This window comes from Panulirus ornatus, chromosome 6 (assembly GCF_036320965.1).
Source record: "Panulirus ornatus isolate Po-2019 chromosome 6, ASM3632096v1, whole genome shotgun sequence".
Lineage (NCBI taxonomy): Eukaryota > Metazoa > Arthropoda > Malacostraca > Decapoda > Palinuridae > Panulirus > Panulirus ornatus.
In genome coordinates, this window is record NC_092229.1 from 6639488 (window position 1) to 6662956 (window position 23469).

General features: G+C 39.5%; 1 protein-coding gene across 1 annotated transcript in view; it reads left to right on the forward strand.

Moving 5' to 3' along the window:
* The window catches only part of Nipped-A (Transcription-associated protein Nipped-A), a 107597-nt gene that overhangs the window by 74968 nt on the left and 9160 nt on the right, over window positions 1-23469 (forward strand). The window contains exons 25-33 of the mRNA XM_071662424.1: window positions 15-223; window positions 2346-2486; window positions 3164-3278; window positions 4678-4916; window positions 8806-8980; window positions 9259-9490; window positions 11116-11209; window positions 16125-16340; window positions 18474-18662. Coding sequence (XP_071518525.1) covers window positions 15-223; window positions 2346-2486; window positions 3164-3278; window positions 4678-4916; window positions 8806-8980; window positions 9259-9490; window positions 11116-11209; window positions 16125-16340; window positions 18474-18662 — 1610 coding nt within the window. The remainder of the gene's footprint in view (window positions 1-14; window positions 224-2345; window positions 2487-3163; window positions 3279-4677; window positions 4917-8805; window positions 8981-9258; window positions 9491-11115; window positions 11210-16124; window positions 16341-18473; window positions 18663-23469) is intronic.

Here is a 23469-nt window from a genome sequence, read left to right on the forward strand (position 1 = left end):
CCTGATTTTCTCAGGTCGTAGTGAGGAAGCTAACAAGGCCTTAAGTGCAGCTGTGCAGCTACATGACACTCTAGTGAAGGCCTGGGCTCTGTGGGGGGACTACTTGGAGGCTTTGTTTACCCGTGACCCCACTCATATTAACCTCGGTGTGTTTGCCATAACATGTTATCTTCATGCATCTCGTCACCAGAATGAGTCCAAATCTAGGAAGTATCTTGCAAAGGTTAGTATTGGCAGTATAGCCTTGTTATACATTGTGAGATATAGTTCTGTTGGCATTACCAAATTCCTCCAGTTATGGCTATACCATGCTTGAAAAGTCTCCTTCAGTGGAGTTTATTTTCAGATTACAATCTTGCCTAAGAACTTATACTCCAAGGGAGTTCATTCTTTTCTGGCTACTGATTGTATCACAGCTTTGAAGCTGCAGGAACCCCTGAAAAAGGGGTACCTAGGGTTAAATGATGACACTATTGCTGTTATAACCTCCTTGAGGGAGTTCCAGTTGGGAAGAGTCATCAGAGATATAGATAGAATGCACTTTATACAAAGAATTTGAAAGACGTACACCAGACTCCCATGGTGTAATGGTTAATGTTCCTAATCATGACACATTCACGGGCTGCCCTGGGATGAGCGCATAGGTTTTGAATCCTGGTTGCAGTAGTTGGTCCACAGTCAACCCACCTGTTCATCTACTCCTTGGGGTTGGTTTTTAAGATGGGTACCTGGCTTAGGCTGGGATGAGAGTATCATTAAACTTAAAAGAGAACAAGATGTTTTGGAAGGAGGTAAATAATGTGTAAGACAAGAGAGCAAATGGAAGCATCAGTGAAGGGGGAAGTGATAACAGGTAGTGATGAAATGTGATGGAGTGATTATTTTGAAGGTCTGTTGAATGTGTTTAATGATAGAGTGGCAGATGTAGGATGTTTTGATCAGGGAGAATGGTTTGGCTAAAAGAGAAGAGCTGGTGAACTTGCAGAAGATGAAATCCGGCAAGGCAGCAGGTTTGGATGGTATTGCAGTTGTATTAATTAAGAAAAGGGATGATTTTGTTGTTTATTGATTAGGAAAGATATTCATTGTATGTATGGATCATGGTGAAGTGCCTGAGAATTGGCAAAATGCATATATATAGTGTCATTGTTCAAAGGCAAAGGGGATAAAGGTGAGTGTTCAAACTACAGAGGCGTATGTTTGTTGATTATTCCTGGCACATTGTATAAGAGGGTATTGATTGAGAAGGTGAAGACATGTGTAAAGCATTAGATTGGGGAGGAACATTGTGGTTTTAGAATTCGGAGAGGATGTGTGGATCACGTGCTTACTTTGAAGAATGTGTGAAAAATACTTAGAAAAGCAGATGGATTTGTATATAGCATTTATGGATCTGGAGAAGGCATGTGATGGAATTGATAGAGATGCTTTGTGGGAGGTCTTAAGAGTATATGGTATGAGAGGTAAACTGCTAGAAGCGGTGAGAAGTTTTTTCAAGGGTGTAATGCATGTGTATGAGTAGGAAGAGAGGAGAGTGATTGGTTTCCAGTGAAGGTCGGTCTGCTGCAGATTGTGTGATGTCCCTTGGATGGTTGTTTAATTTGTTTATGGATGGGGTTGTTAAGGAAGTAAACGCAAGAGTTTTGGAGAGAGGGGCAAGGATGCAGTCTGTTGGGGATGAGAGGACCTGGGAAGTGAATCAGTTGTTGTGCACTGTAGATACAGCACCAGTGGCTGATTCGAGTGAGAAACTGCAGAAGTTGGTGACTGAGTTTGGAAAAGTGTGTAAAAGGATAATGTTGAGAGTAAATGTGAACAAGAGCAAGGTTATTAGGTTCATTAGGGTTGAGGGACAAGTTAATTAGATGTTAGTTTGAATGGAGAAAAATTGGAAGTGAAGTACTTTAGATATCTGGGAGTGGACTTAGCAGTCAATGGAACCACAGAAGCAGAAGTGAGTCACAGGGTGGGGGAGGGAGCAAAGGACACCTGCTGATTAAATGAGAAGAAAGTCTTACTTGTAGGATAATGAACACTGCATCTCTTAGTGTTATAGTGCATCCATTCATCCTTCTGACTCATATCTTAGGTTACAGATTAGAACAGTGAAATACTGGATTTTTGCTCATTACACGTAGACATGGCTGAAGTCAGAATAAGATCATTGATGCCTGTTGGAAAATTATAAGAATCATTCATATGCAAGCTTTTGTAGCATCTATTCACCTGTCAGGGTCTGACAAAAGAAAGAGATGAAATGCAGGAAGGAAAGGAAAAAGAGAGTGATTTATTTGATTTTTAGTTTTTGTCTTCCCACACCAAAGCTATTGTTCACATTGCATTAGGTACTGTGGTTGCTGAGCTATGATGATGAAGCAGGAAGCTTGAGTGAAGCTGTTGACCACTATTGTGTTGGAGTGCCAGCTATACAGTGGCTACCCTGGATACCACAATTGCTAACGTGTTTGGTGCGTCCTGAAGGCAAGGTCAGTCTGAAATGCAGCCTCTATGCTCTTATTCTTGCTCTTTTCCCATTTGAACCTTTACAGATCCTTTTCCAAAGGTTTTTGTTCCATAAGCCATTTTTTTCTTTCATAATTGCCTTTCCTGCTCAAATGAGGCAGTGTCAAGCACAAAGTGACCATATTTTTCATATTTCAATCTCTAGCTGTCCTATGTAATTTGATTAAGCAGGAGCCCACCATGTACAGGCAAGTTTACAGACTACGTGATAGTTTACTTTAGTTGCTTCATATGCCTTGTATCAGCCCACTAACGTGTTGCCCATTCATGTACCACACTATTCTTGCTCATTCAGTCCATTTTGTCCTCTTGCCTTCCGAAACAAAATCATATTCACTGTATGCAACCTAAAGTACTGGCATTTCATTAAAATTTCTGTTGAATGTATTTTGACAAACTCTAGATTTGAAATATTGGATGTTTATATATTGACGATTGCATTATCCTGTTGTGTATGATTTGACAGGAAAATTTTATGAACTCATCTATATCTTGAGAAAATCACTCTGCCTTCACTTACTATACTTTCTGATAACTCCAGTTCCTTAGAATATCTTTGGTATCTGTATCACAATATCACAACAATAAAGCATATTTTGATTAGGATTGTGATAACATTCAATGATAACAATCTTTGCAGGTGATCATCAACCTGTTGAATCAAGTGGGACGGATGTTTCCTCAAGCAGTATACTTTCCAATTCGGACACTGTACCTGACTCTAAAGATTGAACAACGAGGGAGGATCAAGAGTGGTATGAATCACCATCATTTTAATACTGATATCTTTTTCATGAAACTCAATTTTACTCTCTTTTAGCCTCTCTTTTAACTTGCTTTCATACCACATGATTTTAAGTTTCATATGCAGCTATTGTTTTGTAGCTTTTAGGTAGAAGGATTTAGACAGCAGTCACTTCAGGAAATATTTGTGTCCTAACTTAGAAATGTTGAGGTTGTGTCCAGAGTCATTGTACTTCCTCCATGTCAGGATTGCTGGTCTCATTTTCTCTGTCATTAAGACTTAAGTGACTAGGCTAGACTCTAGATTTTCTTTACATATACTTCACAGGAGTTTAGCTAAGGATGAATGAGGTTCCCCAGTTAAGTCAAGACTTATTTTAATGCCTCATCTCCACTAAAAAGAGTGAGGGTTAGTTTAAAATATGGTCTTGTGTAAATAGTTTACGATCAAAAGGTGATGATACACATATCAAACATGATAGCACATGATGATGACAATGATAAAGTTTATCATCTTCAATCTTTTATGCTGTAGTTATGTAATTCCACATATGATTGATCCATCTGATTAATCATCATTGCTTCCTTACTAGCCATTACTCTCTTTGCCCATTATAGACATCAGTATCATTTTGATTGAATGAATTATGAAAATTCTATGTTTAACTTTGCATTCGAAGATTAGGATGATCTAAGCTTCTGCCAAAATGGTATATTAATGCAAGTTCAACTCTATATATGATCAAAGAATTTGAAAGAGTGATTTTGAAACATACCTGATTAACAGTAACTGTGTTAGGAAAGCCTTACACGGATATACACCAGGAAAAAGTATGTGAATGTAGCCATTGGTACGCTAAAAAAGCATGTATGAAAGAGTCCTTGGAAAAACTGGATATTTTTTTGACTCCTAGAGGCAAATAACTAAATTTTGTAATATAAAATTGTAAAAGCAGAACTTGAAAGGTAAGGTAGGATTATGTATCCTGGAGTTCTTATTAAACAAAACTTAATAGCAAATGGAACTGTCTGATGATGTTTCATCTGGAGTGGAATCTAAAACAGTATTATCTGTGATACTGTTTATGCTAATAGCTGATGTAGACAAGGGAAGAAAAACTTATTTTCCTATTTATTTGAGATTGCCCTTGGACCCCTTTCTTGTTGAAATGGTGATTGAACATGGGGAAGGAGTATGAAAGATTACATTAGTTTGCTTGTTATCAATATGTAGTATTAGTTATGCACTGATAACAATGTTTAGAGAGTTGTAGTGTACCAGTTTTTGTTTTTTTAAAAAATTCTGTTAATCTCAATTTTTTTTCTAAGGACAAATCTTTTTTGCTATTTGAATTGCAACTGGACAAATTCTATAAGTGTCATTCTTGAAACATGTTTCTCTTGTAATAGATCCAGCTTCTGTAGCTTCTCAGAAAACTCAGCAACAGAACCAGCAGCAGCAACAGCAGTCACAAACACAGCAAACATCGCAGCAGCAACAATCACAGCAAAGCAGTCAGCAACAAGGAACTGAAACAGCTGGCTCAATTAAGGCCACAGAACCCATGTGGCGATGTTCTCGTATTATGCATATGCAAAAGGAGTTACACCCAACTGTTTTAGCATCCCTGGAAGGAATTGTGGATCAGGTAATTTCTATTATTACTGTATTATAAATGTATATCTCCTTATCTAATGGTCAAGTTTCTATTGAAATTTTTCTCATTATATTTACAGCCAGTTCCATTCTTTTAATCACTGTAGTTCAGACATTATGAATATTTACTCATGGGGATTTTGAAATCAATATATATATATATATATATATATATATATATATATATATATATATATATATATATATATATTGATTTCAAAATCCCCATGAGTAAATATATATATATTCTTTCTTTTCTTTTAAACACAGCTTTCCATGGTTTACCCCAGACGCTTCACATGCCCTGCTTCAATCCACTGACAGCACGTCAACCCCGGTATACCACATCGCTCAATTCACTCTATTCCTTGCCCTCCTTCACCCTCATGCATCCTCAGGCCCCGATCACACAAAATCTTTTTCACTCATCTTTCCACCTCCAATTTGGTCTCCCTCTTCTCCTTGTTCCTCCACCTCCGACACATATATCCTCTTGGTCAATCTTTCCTCACTCATCCTCTCCATGTGCCCAAACCACTTCAAAACACCCTCTTCTGCTCTCTCAACCACGCTCTTTTTATTTCCACACATCTCTCTTACCCTTACGTTACTCACTCGATCAAACCACCTCACACCACACATTGTCCTCAAACATCTCATTTCCAGCACATCCATCCTCCTGCGCACAACTCTATCCATAGCCCACGCCTCGCAACCATACAACATTGTTGGAACCACTATTCCTTCAAACATACCCATTTTTGCTTTCCGAGATAATGTTCTCGACTTCCACACATTCTTCAAGGCCCCCAGGATTTTCGCCCCTTCCCCCACCCTATGATCCACTTCCGCTTCCACGGTTCCATCCGCTGCCAGATCCACTCCCAGATATCTAAAACACTTCACTTCCTCCAGTTTTTCTCCATTCAAACTCACCTCCCAATTGACTTGACCCTCAACCCTACTGTACCTAATAACCTTGCTCTTATTCACATTTACTCTTAACTTTCTTCTTCCACACACTTTTCCAAACTCAGTCACCAGCTTCTGCAGTTTCTCACATGAATCAGCCACCAGCGCTGTATCATCAGCGAACAACAACTGACTCACTTCCCAAGCTCTCTCATCCCCAACAGACTTCATACTTGCCCCTCTTTCCAAAACTCTTGCATTTACCTCCCTAACAACCCCATCCATAAACAAATTAAACAACCATGGAGACATCACACACCCCTGCCGCAAACCTACATTCACTGAAAACCAATCACTTTCCTCTCTTCCTACACGTACACATGCCTTACATCCTCGATAAAAACTTTTCACTGCTTCTAACGACTTTCCTCCCACACCATATATTCTTAATACCTTCCACAGAGCATCTCTATCAACTCTATCATATGCCTTCTCCAGATCCATAAATGCTACATACAAATCCATATTTTTTTTTTTTTTTTTTCTTTTTTTTTTTATACTTTGTCGCTGTCTCCCGCGTTTGCGAGGTAGCGCAAGGAAACAGACGAAAGAAATGGCCCAACCCCCCCCCATACACATGTATATACATACGTCCACACACGCAAATATACATACCTACACAGCTTTCCATGGTTTACCCCAGACGCTTCACATGCCTTGATTCAATCCACTGACAGCACGTCAACCCCGGTATACCACATCGCTCCAATTCACTCTATTCCTTGCCCTCCTTTCACCCTCCTGCATGTTCAGGCCCCGATCACACAAAATCTTTTTCACTCCATCTTTCCACCTCCAATTTGGTCTCCCTCTTCTCCTCGTTCCCTCCACCTCCGACACATATAATCCTCTTGGTCAATCTTTCCTCACTCATTCTCTCCATGTGCCCAAACCACTTCAAAACACCCTCTTCTGCTCTCTCAACCACGCTCTTTTTATTTCCACACATCTCTCTTACCCTTACGTTACTCACTCGATCAAACCACCTCACACCACACATTGTCCTCAAACATCTCATTTCCAGCACATCCATCCTCCTGCGCACATCTCTATCCATAGCCCACGCCTCGCAACCATACAACATTGTTGGAACCACTATTCCCTCAAACATACCCATTTTTGCTTTCCGAGATAATGTTCTCGACTTCCACACATTTTTCAAGGCTCCCAAGATTTTCGCCCCCTCCCCCACCCTATGATCCACTTCCGCTTCCATGTTTCCATCCGCTGCCAGATCCACTCCCAGATATCTAAAACACTTCACTTCCTCCAGTTTTTCTCCATTCAAACTCACCTCCCAATTGACTTGACCCTCAACCCTACTGTACCTAATAACCTTGCTCTTATTCACATTTACTCTTAACTTTCTTCTTCCACACACTTTACCAAACTCAGTCACCAGCTTCTGCAGTTTCTCACATGAATCAGCCACCAGCGCTGTATCATCAGCGAACAACAACTGACTCACTTCCCAAGCTCTCTCATCCCCAACAGACTTCATACTTGCCCCTCTTTCCAAAACTCTTGCATTTACCTCCCTAACAACCCCATCCATAAACAAATTAAACAACCATGGAGACATCACACACCCCTGCCGCAAACCTACATTCACTGAGAACCAATCACTTTCCTCTCTTCCTACACGTACACATGCCTTACATCCTCGATAAAAACTTTTCACTGCTTCTAACAACTTTCCTCCCACACCATATATTCTTAATACCTTCCACAGAGCATCTCTATCAACTCTATCATATGCCTTCTCCAGATCCATAAATGCTACATACAAATCCATTTGCTTTTCTAAGTATTTCTCACATACATTCTTCAAAGCAAACACCTGATCCACACATCCTCTACCACTTCTGAAACCACACTGCTCTTCCCCAATCTGATGCTCTGTACATGCCTTCACCCTCTCAATCAATACCCTCCCATATAATTTACCAGGAATACTCAACAAACTTATACCTCTGTAATTTGAGCATTCACTCTTATCCCCTTTACCTTTGTACAATGGCACTATGCACGCATTCCGCCAATCCTCAGGCACCTCACCATGAGTCATACATACATTAAATAACCTTACCAACCAGTCAACAATACAGTCACCCCCTTTTTTAATAAATTCCACTGCAATACCATCCAAACCTGCTGCCTTGCCGGCTTTCATCTTCCGCAAAGCTTTCACTACCTCTTCTCTGTTTACCAAATCATTTTCCCTAACCCTCTCACTTTGCACACCACCTCGACCAAAACACCCTATATCTGCCACTCTATCATCAAACACATTCAACAAACCTTCAAAATACTCACTCCATCTCCTTCTCACATCACCACTACTTGTTATCACCTCCCCATTTGCGCCCTTCACTGAAGTTCCCATTTGCTCCCTTGTCTTACACACTTTATTTACCTCCTTCCAGAACATCTTTTTATTCTCCCTAAAATTTAATGATACTCTCTCACCCCAACTCTCATTTGCCCTTTTTTTCACCTCTTGCACAAATCCATATATATATATATATATATATATATATTTTTTTTTTTTTTTTTTTTTTTTTTTTGCCAATCTCCCGCGTTTGCGAGGTAGCGCAAGGAAACAGACGAAAGAAATGGCCCAACCCACCCCCATACACATGTAGTAGCCCAAGCCAGGGCATATGATCTATGGAGTTGACTGTAAGGCTTTATTGTCAATGAAAGTCTCTGGCTTTGGTACATTATATGTGACTGCCAAATGTGTATGATTGAGACCTTTGTATTGTTCCTTTTGCTCCCGTGTGAAAGTGAGAAATGTTATTAGATAAAGAAAAATATAGTAGGAAGAGTAGTGGTAGAATACCGTTTTTATGATAATTATGACTATTTTGATGTATGTAGGTCTCACTTATTAATCACCTTGCCAGATGGTTTGCTTCCGGGAGTATTGGGATGAGGTTGTACTGCGACAGTTGCGGCAAGCCCTTGCAAAATGTTATGCTGTAGCCTTTGAAAACTCTGGAGCAGTATCAGAGGCAAACATAACACCACACACACTTTCATTTGTGAAGAAGCTTGTCTCAACCTTTGGTATTGGCATTGGTAAGTATGGTAAAACTAAATATGTTATCAGAGTATGATAAGTGAGATTTGAAAGCTCATTTGTGCCTTCAGTACAAAGCTTGAGATGTAAAATATATTATATTACTGGTGTAATGATGATAACATGATGTTTCCAAAATATGATTGACGGTATTCATATGAAAACCAAAGTACCCAGAACTTTTGTGATGTGTAAATACTGCCATAGTTGTAGCAGGAATATGATAACACTTACAGGTATCAATCTGCATTTGTTAATGGATCTTCTGTCCTTACAGAAAATATCAGCAGTTCTGTAAGTGGCGGAGGACAATATGCAAGTGCTGCTTCTGAGTCTTTAGCCAGACGGGCACAGGCAACTGTCCAAGATCCTGTGTTTCACAAGATGAAAGGACAGTTCACTACAGACTTTGATTTTTCACAGTTGGGAGCAATGAAATTACATAATCTAATTCATAAGCTTAAAAAATGGATCAAGATATTGGAAGCTAGAGTAAAACTGTTGCCCAAGTGAGTTGTATAGTTTTAGTTATTATGCAATCATTTCCATGATATGTATATTGTTCTTGTACTTAGTAACCGTGCAGTTCAAAAAGAGCATTCTCTACCTAGACACAAGCAAGGAATATGTACCATTTAGCATTATTCTTCATGCTATGAAGGATATTGCCTCTGAATTTGCATCTGTACATTCTTGTCTGTTGTATTCTTCCTATAAACTAAAACTTTTTCCTTCTTTGAAACATACTTTGACTGTAAAAAAGTGTTTACTGTTTTAGTCCTTCCGCCTGTCATCCTCTTGCTGTGACTTATCATGTTTGCACACTCTTTTTAATCTATCCTCATCAACTATTTCCTGAAGCGTCTTGAATCTCAGTCTTATCTCTAATTTTCAGTTTGGCTGTCACAAGAAGAAAATCACTGGTAATAGCCTTTTCATATCTTACCAATGTCAATTCATCCTCTGTGAAATTCTTTTAATGTAAAGCTTGTGACATATCAGAAACTTATGACAGGGTGTGGCAATAGGGCCCTCCTTGTTATCAACTACTTGCCTTCTTCCAGTCATAACTGAATCCATGGATATGCTGACCTGTAAACATTACATTCCTTCACTTCTCTCAAGTCACGTCCATCTTCTCTTATTCATTCTACATCACTTTTTGTCACTACTGTCTGTAACTCGGATTTAGATGAGATCTCCCACTGGAGTGAATGCAATTTAGTTAAGATTAATGCCTCAAAACCCCAATCTTTGGTAGCCTCTCTTTGTAAAACCCCCCCTCAGCCTTCCCACTTCTTTTCTTGGCTCAGTAATTCTACCATTTAACCTAATGAATATTCCTTGTATCTGTAACATCTCATCTAAAAGTCCCTCCCAGTACAGTACAAATAGGTAATTAGAATTAGATGATTATAAATCCCATGTTAGATAACTGAGTCTGCCTCTTAAAAAGTTAAGGTTTTTTCAAGTATAATGAATGCTTCCTTCAACACAAGTTGCTCCGGTTATAGAAAGGGTTGAATTATGCTTGTTGAGAATACTATTGTCACATCAAGGGAGGTTCTAGCTGTGCTTGCTTACTTGAGAGGATTTAATGCTAAACAGTCAAGTTCATCATCTCTTCCAGTCTGACCTCCAAACTTGATCCATTTACCCTGTGTTTTTAGTGTTGGTTCTCCTTCCCTTTTATGTAGGTAATTCATTGGATTCCACTCCAGAGAACTAGTTGCTTGTGTGCTATCATTAACTGGGTTCACAATACTTGGCAAGCCACTGTGTCCATGAATACTATGTAGCTATTGGCTTCTTGAGGGTAAATCATTTTGATGCCTGTTTCTTTCTCTAACCCATATATTTTGGAACTCTTTATCTTTTCATTTCTTTTGTAACAGCTACAGTCTGCCCCCTTTAACTTAAAAGGTTTTTTTTTGCATTCTCCTAAATTCTTTCCTCTTCATTTCTGTCATGTAACCTTCTTAGCATTTCATTTGGTTTGGTCACAGTGATGACTTTCATCCCTGACTTTGACGTGAAAAAGTCATGAGATTATATTTACATTGTTATTACTAGCTCCAAAAGTCTTATCAAGATATTTTTGAAAGAATAATGCAAAGTTTTATTATCTTTGCAGATGGTTTTTGATAGAAGAGAAATGTCGTTATCTTAGTAATTTTAGTCTTCAGACTGCAGAGGTAGAATTGCCCGGAGAGTTCCTGTTACCAAAGGTACAGTGCTTTGTTATTTTTAAACAGAGGCTTGTACCTCATTCATTAATTTTTTCAGTGATAGATTTCAGTACTTGAAGGACGAACTTCTTGATACAAATATAGGCAAATGATTACAAATATTAAATGCAAGGTGAGCTCCTTGTAAAGAGGTTGATTGAAGTAAAAACCAGTTTTGGTTTTACAAACTCTTATTTCAGGTAGAGCTCCCCATGTGCTGTATGCTGATAAGACCTGATGCCTTTATATTTACCTGTCAGCTTTCATTCACTGAACTTATGTCAAGTGTTATTGTTCCACATAGTATCTACTGTATTTTGCTAGTTTTTGAGAGGTGAAGAAATGCTCCATGAACTCTCCATCCCTCATGAAGTTATATATTACAGAAAACCATTGTTTTTAAGAAATGGTTTTGAAACATGTTCTTACCACAGATGCATACGATCATAAATGTCAAGCAAGTTTTTAGTGTGGCTGTCATATGTGGGACTTAATTCAGTGTTTACTGCTCACCTTATGTATTGCCTTCCTTCAGTCTAAGAATCTATCCCAAGTTTTTTCTAAGGCATTGCATGAATGAAAATCTAATTTATTTACTCCTACACTAGACTCTTTACAATATTGATTAACAAAATTGCTAATGTCCTTGTAAGAGTCTGTCTTAATATTTTTCTAAAGAATTGAATAAATTGAAGTCTAACTTTTTATTGCTATTACACCAGACACAGTTTTTGTTTACAATATATGGCGGTAACTTAAATCTCCAGCCCATAAATCTGGCTTGGAACATCACATCTTTTCAGAAATTTATGTTTGTGAGAGCTGATTGTGATGTTTGACAATGATCAGTTGATAATTGAAAGGAGTGACAGCCTCTTGTTTTAAAATTGATTTCAGCAAGCTTTCATAGTGACAGTCTTATTATACATAGATGTAAATAGGACAGTCTTATACATAAAAATAAATGTGAAGGGCGCAAATGGGGAGGTGATAACAAGTAGTGGTGATGTGAGAAGGAGATGGAGTGAGTATTTTGAAGGTTTGTTGAATGTGTTTGATGATAGAGTGGCAGATATAGGGAGTTTTGGTCGAGGTGGTGTGCAAAGTGAGAGGGTTAGGGAAAATGATTTGGTAAACAGAGAAGAGGTAGTAAAAGCTTTGCGGAAGATGAAAGCCGGCAAGGCAGCAGGTTTGGATGGTATTGCAGTGGAATTTATTAAAAAAGGGGGTGACTGTATTGTTGACTGGTTGGTAAGGTTATTTAATGTATGTATGAGGTGCCTGAGGATTGGCGGAATGCGTGCATAGTGCCATTGTACAAAGGCAAAGGGGATAAGAGTGAGTGCTCAAATTACAGAGGTATAAGTTTGTTGAGTATTCCTGGTAAATTATATGGGAGGATATTGATTGAGAGGGTGAAGGCATGTACAGAGCATCAGATTGGGGAAGAGCAGTGTGGTTTCAGAAGTGGTAGAGGATGTGTGGATCAGGTGTTTGCTTTGAAGAATGTATGTGAGAAATACTTAGAAAAGCAAATGGATTTGTATGTAGCATTTATGGATCTGGAGAAGGCATATGATAGAGTTGATAGAGATGCTCTGTGGAAGGTATTAAGAATATATGGTGTGGGAGGCAAGTTGTTAGAAGCAGTGAAGAGTTTTTATCGAGGATGTAAGGCATGTGTACGTGTAGGAAGAGAGGAAAGTGATTGGTTCTCAGTGAATGTAGGTTTGCGGCAGGGGTGTGTGATGTCTCCATGGTTGTTTAATTTGTTTATGGATGGGGTTGTTAGGGAGGTGAATGCAAGAGTTTTGGAAAGAGGGGCAAGTATGAAGTCTGTTGGGGATGAGAGAGCTTGGGAAGTGAGTCAGTTGTTGTTCGCTGATGATACAGCGCTGGTGGCTGATTCATGTGAGAAACTGAAGAAGCTGGTGGCTGAGTTTGGTAAAGTGTGTGAAAGAAGAAAGTTAAGAGTAAATGTGAATAAGAGCAAGGTTATTAGGTACAGTAGGGTTGAGGGTCAAGTCAATTGGGAGGTGAGTTTGAATGGAGAAAAACTGGAGGAAGTGAAGTGTTTTAGATATCTGGGAGTGGATCTGGCAGCGGATGGAACCATGGAAGCGGAAGTGGATCATAGGGTGGGGGAGGGGGCGAAAATTCTGGGAGCCTTGAAGAATGTGTGGAAGTCGAGAACATTATCTCGGAAAGCAAAAATGGGTATGTTTGAAGGAATAGTGGTTCCAACAATGTTGTATGGTTGCGAGGCGTGGGCTATGGATAGAGTTGTGCGCAGGAGGATGGATGTGCTGGAAATGAGATGTTTGAGGACAATGTGTGGTGTGAGGTGGTTTGATCGAGTAAGTAACGTAAGGGTAAGAGAGATGTGTGGAAATAAAAAGAGCGTGGTTGAGAGAGCAGAAGAGGGTGTTTTGAAATGGTTCGAGCACATGGAGAGAATGAGTGAGGAAAGATTGACCAAGAGAATATATGTGTCGGAGGTGGAGGGAACGAGGAGAAGAGGAAGACCAAATTGGAGGTGGAAAGATGGAGTGAAAAAGATTTTGTGTGATCGGGGCCTGAACATGCAGGAGGGTGAAAGGAGGGCAAGGAATAGAGTGAATTGGAGCGATGTGGTATACCGGGGTTGACGTGCTGTCAGTGGATTGAATCAAGGCATGTGAAGCGTCTGGGGTAAACCATGGAAAGCTGTGTAGGTATGTATATTTGCGTGTGTGGACGTATGTATATACATGTGTATGGGGGTGGGTTGGGCCATTTCTTTTGTCTGTTTCCTTGCGCTACCTCGCAAACGCGGGAGACAGCGGCAAAAAAAAAAAAAAAAAAAATGTACAGATTTCAATAGCTGTTTTTTCATGTAATGGGGTGCTTTTGGTCTGCCAGTGGGGCTCCTCTTTGTCTGTGACAGCCTCATGTTTTAGAATTAATTTCACTGCACTTTCATAGTGACAGACTGATTATACATAAAAGTAAATAGAATTAATTTCACTGCTTTTTCATAGTGACAGACTGATTATACATAAAAGTAAATGTCATACATATTTAATAGCTGCCTGTTTTTCTCATAATTGGGTGCTGTTGATCTGCCAGTAGGGCTCTAATGTGTCAGTTTGTAGGCTATTTTATTTTTGTTTTGTCCGGTGAAATTTCACTGGTTGATCCATTAGAAGATATAAAGTATCTAAAACAACAAATATTTTATAGGTGAAAACAGTGTTAAGTGAAAGGCTCTTTATGATATTACTGGGGGATTGGCCACCTATTCTCAGTGGTTATTTGAATACAAGTTCCTATGATTAATGGCACGAATTTAAATGTTTTTATGGCCTGAGTGGTTGCAATGTGTGTATTGGAAATGTAGGAGCAGTACAGTGCTGCTGCCTGAGTTATTGACAGAATCTGTCTTTGCCTTGGGAGCCCATACACCAAATGCCTATTTACATAAATTACACATATGTATGTATTTACACTGAAATATTTACACGCCATACTTTTGGATACTGTTTGTAACATAATAAGCAGTGAATAATGGATAATAATTATGTAAAATATTTCACTGCATGCCATAGGGTTTTTACATGTATTATTTACATAATTTTCAGATATATCTTTTTTTCATTACATTTTATTTACATGATGTAAAATATATTCATTATTTTGCTTTATGCACAGTATTGTCATTTACTGAACAATGACTTCAGCCATCTGCATAAATGTCCTTCCCCTTGTTTTAGAATATTTCAGTCATATTTTCTCTTTATCACTTTCCTGTTTTGATCTAAATTATGTTCAGTGTTCACTGAATTTTAGTATCATCATTAATACCAAAGAGACAGTCACTAACTTGCTGGATCAGTCTTGCACAGCTTCATATCTGTGGCAGAAAGTAGCTTCAGAGGGATGCAGGCGCACCGTCTGTGCTGCATGGATAACTGACTGAGGAGGATTTATTCCAGTGCTAATTATAGTTGCTTTCAAGATAAAGCATATCTGCTTGATGAAAAAGCACACCTTCAGATTTTAATGACAGTGGGAAAAGTCATTCAGTAAAAATACAGGTTGCAGCCACCATGCTGAGCATGTTTAATCATAATTGCAGAGATTAAGGGGTTAAATATAGCACATATCAATCACTTTGTTCCTTATTAAGCAGAAATATAATAGAAAATGTACTATAACCACAAAACTTTAGAAATACAACCTCAGATGCTGTGAGAAAACAGTGTGTTGTATCCGGTAGATAAGTTCATCTTTCATATTTTTTTATTTAATTAATACACTAGGACCATTTTCAATGAAAGAATCCTGGTGTTAGCCAGCATCCCTTTCCAGAGGTTCCTGCAGCCCAAGGCTGCACTACTTTCAGTAGAAGGGAAATGTAAACTCTTGGAGTTAGAAGTACTCTGAAAAGACTCATCTCCCAGTGATAGAATCTCACCAAGGATGACTTTCCCTTTGCAGCATAACCTCAAGCAGGCAAAGTCCAGGTGACACCTCTTTCATATTCAGATAGCCTTAGCAAACACTGAAAAAAAAAACCCGCATAATCTCTTGATTTACACTGGCGTCCTGATTTTTTATGATCATATACAGTAATCTGATTTTCTTGAATATGGCTACCTTAGTTTCCCCCTTTATCTTAAGAATCAGGAGTAAAACATTCATATTCGTGGATATTGAGAGGCCAGCTGAATAGGCATATTCAAATCTGGTGGCTAGAACCTCACATTTCTCATACACCTCTTCAGTGGGTTTGGTATGATGACATTTCCTGGGCTTTTAAGAAATGTGGATTTTGTTCGGTGATATACATGTATTATACATTATTTGTACATTATACAGCCTTTCTGAATACTGTATAAGGTAGAATTTTACAAGTAATATATTTTCTTTCCAGCATTCTCACTACTACATCCGTATTGCACGTTTCATGCCACGTGTTGACATTGTCCAGAAGCATGGTACTGCTGCAAGACGCCTACATATACGGGGTCACAATGGGAGAGTCTATCCATACCTTGTTGTGAATGACTATTCATTGAGTGATGCTCGCCGGGAAGAACGTGTCTTGCAGTTGCTTAGAATGTTGAACCACTTCTTTGCAAAGCAAAAGGTATTTAATCATTTTGAGCACAAAGTATTTGAATTTTCCTGGGAAAATTAAATGCAGCTGTAAGGGGTGCAGTAGACACAAGAATAGTATTTTTTTATATATATATATATATATACTTGATCGCAATTGCTGTTTTGCGTATTAACGAGGTAGCGCAGGGAAACAGGTGAAGAAAGACACATACATGTACATATACATACAGATGCTCCCCTACTTATGATGGTTTAACTAATGATTTTTTGACTTTACAGTGGTGCAATAGCGATACACATTCAGTAGAAACTTTACCTCTGTTTGGTGCTAATATTGTATAGCATACATGAAATAATCTTGACTAGAAAAAGTTTTTCTTGTGTTATCATGAGTACAAGTGAGTAACTTAGGATTTGTAGGGAGATAGTGTCAGCAGTGTGGTGCCTGAACCAGTTTATAATTCCAATGAGAATGGTGACTTATGGACTTTTGTGCTTAATCGTACCCTGACTGGTGGTGGAAAGGTTGCAGTGTTACGTTTAAAGATGATTAAAGTTGGTCTTACCAAATTACATGTGTTAATGCAGCAGGAACAAATTGGCTCAAGATTTTTCGTAATTGGTAAGACTTTAAGAACATGAAGGCATAGCAAGAAGCTGAGAAAGAAACCTGTTAGAAAGGATTATTATTGCCTCCAAAGAAGGGTAGTGGATGACTGGAACAGGTTGAGTGATGAATTAGGGAGTTCTGGAAGCATACAGAAGTTTAAGAAGGTAATTGATGGTAGAGAAAGTTCAAGAGGAGTGCCTCAGGATTCTGGTCTGGAAGTATTACTCTTCTTGATCTATGTTGATCACTTAACAAAGTTTTAGGCTTTGACTTGAATGTTTGAAGGTGACCCAAAAATCACGAGGGAAGTGATTACAAAGGAAGATTTCATCAACTTACCAGGGAAGCTAGACTGACTTTAAAGTTGATGTGATGAGATACTGTACATGGTTGGTGGAATTCACTTGGAGTAGATGAAGAGTAGTGAGGATGGGACACTGTGGAAGAATGCCTCAGTATGAATATTATTTAGCAAGAAATATGCCACAAGAATCTGTGTGTTTGTGTGTGTGTGTGCTGTGGGACTTGGGAATTGTCATTGTCCTTAATCTGTTGTCAGAGTCCCACATAATGAGAATAGTAAAGGAACCAAAGTGCCTGCAAGCAAATTTTAGAATAGTATTTAGATATATGGATATGGAAATAATTTGGAAGCTGGTAACATTCTTCATATGGCCAAAACTAGAATATAATTCCGGAATTTGGTCACTTCATATAAAGAAGAAAAGACTAACAGAATTAAGGGAACAGAGTTACTGTGAAAGGCTACAGGCCTTAAATTTGTATTGTATGGAAGAGAGAAGATTGAGGGGTGGCCTGATGATAAGTTTTAAGATTTTGAGATTGATGGCAAATACAGTGTACAGCTCTTCGGAAGTTGTAAAGATAGAATAACCATAGGATATATCATGAAATTAAGCAAGAATCTTGTTAAAAAAGATGTCATACAGAAGTACTTTTGTAGTACAAGAGTGGTGGATGAATGGAATAAATTGAATGAGGATGTGGTGAATGCAGGTGGTGTACAAAAGTTTAAAAGGCTGTATAACAGTAGAGAATGTTAAAGAGGTGGGGCTCCATAAATGTAAAATGCCCTCTCCTTGCTCCATAGATATAAAACTCTCTCTCCTTGTGGTGAAAAAAAAGAATACAATTACATGCATGTGGAAAAATGGAGTTAGTGAAGAGTAATTAGTAATCATATCACTCATCTATTTATTTGTAAGAATGTAATAGAAATCATTGGTTAGACAAAATAAGAAAGGTAATGTTTATAAGGAAAGTACTTTTATTCTATCCATACTAACTAACAATAAGTTTTTTCTCTTGCATTTTGTGTTTTTGAATTGAGCATGGCTCTCTGTGAGATGTTTTAAGATGTCGACTTAGTTTTGTCCTTTGTAGCCTTCTTATTTTTTTCTCTTTTCAGAAAATAATTTTAATTACAAGTTTACTAGGTTGTATTTACATTATTTTGTAGTCTTATTTCTTTTCTCTTTTCAGAAAGTAATTTTGATAAGTATAATGGGTTCCATTTACATTATTTCTCAGGAGACAAGTCGACGGTTAGTGAATCTCAGTGTGAGCAGAGTTGTAGCTGTGTCCCCTCAGATGAGATTGGTGGAAGACAATGTATCATCCCTCTCCTTGCTTGACATTTACAAACTAAGATGTGCCAAAAGACAGCTGGAGCCTGATACACCAGTGACAAGATACTATGAGAGGCTAGCAGCTGTACAGGTAGACACTTTTATAGTTTATATTAATCTGTTTGTTATGGTATTCTTTCTTGTTGAGAAGCAGATCTCAGTATAACATTCAGTTTTGTTGGACTTATATTTAGAAACATTAGCTGTTTCCAAGTGATGTGGTTTTAGTGGCGCACTCATGAGAGAACTCCAGAAACTGGTAACAGAAGTTGGGAGGATGTGTGAAAGGAGAGAGCTGAAAGTAAAGTTGAACATTTTGGGGGTGTGGGGTTGAAACTGTATGGTTCAGTTGCAATTTTGAATAGAGGAGACCAAGAAAAAGTGGAGTGCTTTTGGCACCAGGGAGTAAACGTTGCATCAGATGGAACCATGGGAGCTGAAGTGAGTCATAAAGTGGGAGAGGGGGCTAGGTTTCTGGGTGCATTAGGGAGCATATCTGTTGGGGCAAACATGGGTTTGTTCTGACAGTTTTGTATGGATGTGGACCTTGATCTTAAACAGTTAAAAGAATGAAAGAGGTTAGACCTGTTTGAGATGAAATGGCTGAGGACAGTATATTGTGTAAAGCTGGTTTATCATGTAAGGAATGCTAGTGTGAGAGAGGGTTTGGGAATTATTGCATACATTTTTACACAGATTGTGTAGGTGTTGCTGGCATAACAATAAAATTCTCATTTTCTCCTTGTGCTGCATACAAAAAATCTGTGTAAATGTAACTGATAGAATATATGCATAGATTTTATTGATTATAATACAATATGATAAAAGCAAGATGATAATTGTTCCATCTGCTTAAAAGTAGTTAAAACAAATGTAAAAACATGCATAGGGACAACTCTGCTCACCAGTACATATTATAATGGTGGTACGTCACTTTGTGTTTTACCAGTACTAAGTGCCTTGATATCGGGAGGGTTAGTGACAGCTGCTTAGTGAGCCAGCACTTCAGTGGTTGTCATGGTGAATTCCTCTAACCCAGGAAGCTGTCTTTTCTTTCTTTCACTCACACGTGGACTACTGGCTTTCTGTCCACAATTTCTGTACACAAACATACAATCCCTCCTTGTTCCACATATCATTTGACAACACTTAACTCACACAACTCATTCTTCATAGCTCAAGATTTTCCTGTGGTGAGCATTATGGGCTAACCCTGCGTTTTGGCAAAATGGTAGTAGTAGATGGAATTAGTAGATAGGAACATTTAGGCAAGAGCATTAGGTAGAAACCTTAGGTAGGAAGAGTAGGTAGGAGCATTAGGTAGTAGTCAGAAGGAACATTAGGTAGGAGCGTCTGCAAATACTGTGCTAGAGTTATCCTCTGCCACTGGCAAGTTAAGGGTGAGGCATTAAAGGTTAAGAAGTGGCATTGGAGCTCACCCCCTTGAGATAGTTTCAGTTGGAACAGGCATCAGAGATATAGATAGATAGATCACAGCCGTACTTGTAAGTTATTTGATTTCGTCATAGTGACTTCGCTTGTACTGAATGGATTTCATTAAGATCTACCTCTTGTATGTTCGTTTGAAGCAGGGCAGGTCTCAACTGATAATGAGGTTACCTTTCGACCACCAGTGCCACCATCTTTGTTATTCCCTCTGCCATTCTTATTGTCACCAACACTATCAGCACCCTTGCTACTACTTCCTGCACCATCTTTGCCACCACCCATGCCACCCTCTTCGCTTCCAATACTACCACCGCTTCTGCCTTGTATCTGCCTCGTATCCTGCCATCTTTGCAACCACCACTACCATCACCTTACTACTACCTGTCCTGCCATCACAGCCATCATCTTTGCCTTCTGCATCCTTACCACTACATCTTCCACCATCTCTGCCACCTCCCCTCCAACTACTTTTGTCTTTTCTGTGCAACACCTTCACTTCCTCTGACTTTGCCTTTCCCTTTCCTGCATGTTTTGTTCACCTCAACAACCACCTTTGTCACCACTTCTATGAATACCCCTGCCACCACCTCTACAGCCACTTATTTTGCTTTCTTTGCCACTACTTTTCCATTTTTGCCATCACCTCTTCCACCATTTTGGCCACTACCTGTGCAGCTGCCCTCATTTTCACCACCAATATAGTCACTTCTTCAACCATCTCTACCACCACCCTTGCTGTTGCCTTTTCCATCATACCTGCCACCACCAGAAGCACTGCTTCCATCATCTGTATCACTTCCTTTACCAATGCCACTTCCGCCATCTCTGTAAATACCTTTGCCACCAACTAAACCCTCCCATCTGCCACTTGTGGCACCATCTCTGCTACCAACTTTACAACTGCATGTGTGACCATCTCTATCACCATGACTACCACCACAGCTCTTGTCACCACGTCTTCTGGTTTCTTCCTCCCCCTCTGCACCACCACCAGTACTACCATCTTTACATCTGCTTGTGCCATCCTTTCTGCTACCACAACCTTTTCCACTCTCTTTTCCATGTCATTTCTATCATTGCTGCCACCACCTCTTTAACAGCTTTGCTATCTTTCTACCACCATCCCTGCCACCACTTTTTCCACTGTCTTTCCCACCTCCTCTCCATCATTTTTGCTACTACTACTACTACCTGAGCCACTACTGCCATCCCATCTGCCACCATCTATGACACTGCCTGTGCAACCATCCTTTTTGCCGCCACCATTACAAGCACCACTGCAGCCACCTGTGTCACCCTTCTGCTATTTCCTCTGCCACTACTACCACTTTTTCCATGATGTCTACCTTTATTTTTTGCCATTTCTACTACCTCTGCCAGAACTGCTAGCATCACCACAACCTCTTTTGTTCTGCCATCACCTCTACTACTTCCTGTATAACCAGCTGTGCCACCATCTTTCCCATTCCCTCTGCCACCACCACTGCCTCTACCCTATACCAGTTCTCAGCCACTGTGTGATGTACTGTCATGTAAATTGATAATTTTTTGAAGTATGTGATAGAATGTAAGAAAGTAAATTCTCGATTAATATGGGTAAAACTGAAAGTTGATGGAGAGAGGTGGGTGATTATTGGTGCATATGCACCCGGGCATGAGAAGAAAGATCATGAGAGGCAAGTGTTTTGGGAGCAGCTGAATGAGTGTGTTAGTGGTTTTGATGCACGAGACCAGGTAATAGTGATGGGTGATTTGAATGCAAAGGTGAGTAATGTGGCAGTTGAGGGAATAATTGGTATACATGGGGTGTTCAGTGTTGTAAATGGAAATGGTGAAGAGCTTGTAGATTTATGTGCTGAAAAAGGACTGATGATTGGGAATACCTGGTTTAAAAAGCAAGATATACATAAGTATACTTATGTAAGTAGGAGAGATGGCCAGAGAGCGTTATTGGATTACGTGTTAATTGACAGGCGTGCGAAAGAGAGACTTTTGGATGTTAATGTGCTGAGAGGTGCAACTGGAGGGATGTCTGATCATTATCTTGTGGAGGCTAAGGTGAAGATTTGTATGGGTTTTCAGAAAAGAAGAGTGAATGTTGGGGTGAAGAGGGTGGTGAGAGTAAGTGAGCTTGGGAAGGAGACCTGTGTGAGGAAGTACCAGGAGAGACTGAGTACAGAATGGAAAAAGGTGAGAACAATGGAAGTAAGGGGAGTGGGGGAGGAATGGGATGTATTTAGGGAATCAGTGATGGATTGCGCAAAAGATGCTTGTGGCATGAGAAGAGTGGGAGGTGGGTTGATTAGAAAGGGTAGTGAGTGGTGGGATGAAGAAGTAAGAGTATTAGTGAAAGAGAAGAGAGAGGCATTTGGACGATTTTTGCAGGGAAAAAATGCAATTGAGTGGGAGATGTATAAAAGAAAGAGACAGGAGGTCAAGAGAAAGGTGCAAGAGGTGAAAAAAAGGGCAAATGAGAGTTGGGGTGAGAGAGTATCATTAAATTTTAGGGAGAATAAAAAGATGTTCTGGAAGGAGGTAAATAAAGTGCGTAAGACAAGGGAGCAAATGGGAACTTCAGTGAAGGGCGCAAATGGGGAGGTGATAACAAGTAGTGGTGATGTGAGAAGGAGATGGAGTGAGTATTTTGAAGGTTTGTTGAATGTGTTTGATGATAGAGTGGCAGATATAGGGTGTTTTGGTCGAGGTGGTGTGCAAAGTGAGAGGGTTAGGGAAAATGATTTGGTAAACAGAGAAGAGGTAGTGAAAGCTTTGCGGAAGATGAAAGCCGGCAAGGCAGCAGGTTTGGATGGTATTGCAGTGGAATTTATTAAAAAAGGGGATGACTGTATTATTGACTGGTTGGTAAGGTTATTTAATGTATGTATGACTCATGGTGAGGTGCCTGAGGATTGGCGGAATGCGTGCATAGTGCCATTGTACAAAGGCAAAGGGGATAAGAGTGAGTGCTCAAATTACAGAGGTGTGCGGCAGGGGTGTGTGATGTCTCCATGGTTGTTTAATTTGTTTATGGATGGGGTTGTTAGGGAGGTGAATGCAAGAGTTTTGGAAAGAGGGGCAAGGATGAAGTCTGTTGGGGATGAGAGAGCTTGGGAAGTGAGTCAGTTGTTGTTCGCTGATGATACAGCGCTGGTGGCTGATTCATGTGAGAAACTGCAGAAGCTGGTGACTGAGTTTGGTAAAGTGTGTGAAAGAAGAAAGTTAAGAGTAAATGTGAATAAGAGCAAGGTTATTAGGTACAGGAGGGTTGAGGGTCAAGTCAATTGGGAGGTGAGTTTGAATGGAGAAAAACTGGAGGAAGTGAGGTGTTTTAGATATCTGGGAGTGGATCTGGCAGCGGATGGAAACATGGAAGTGGAAGTGGATCATAGGGTGGGGAAGGGGGCGAAAATTCTGGGAGCCTTGAAGAATGTGTGGAAGTCGAGAACATT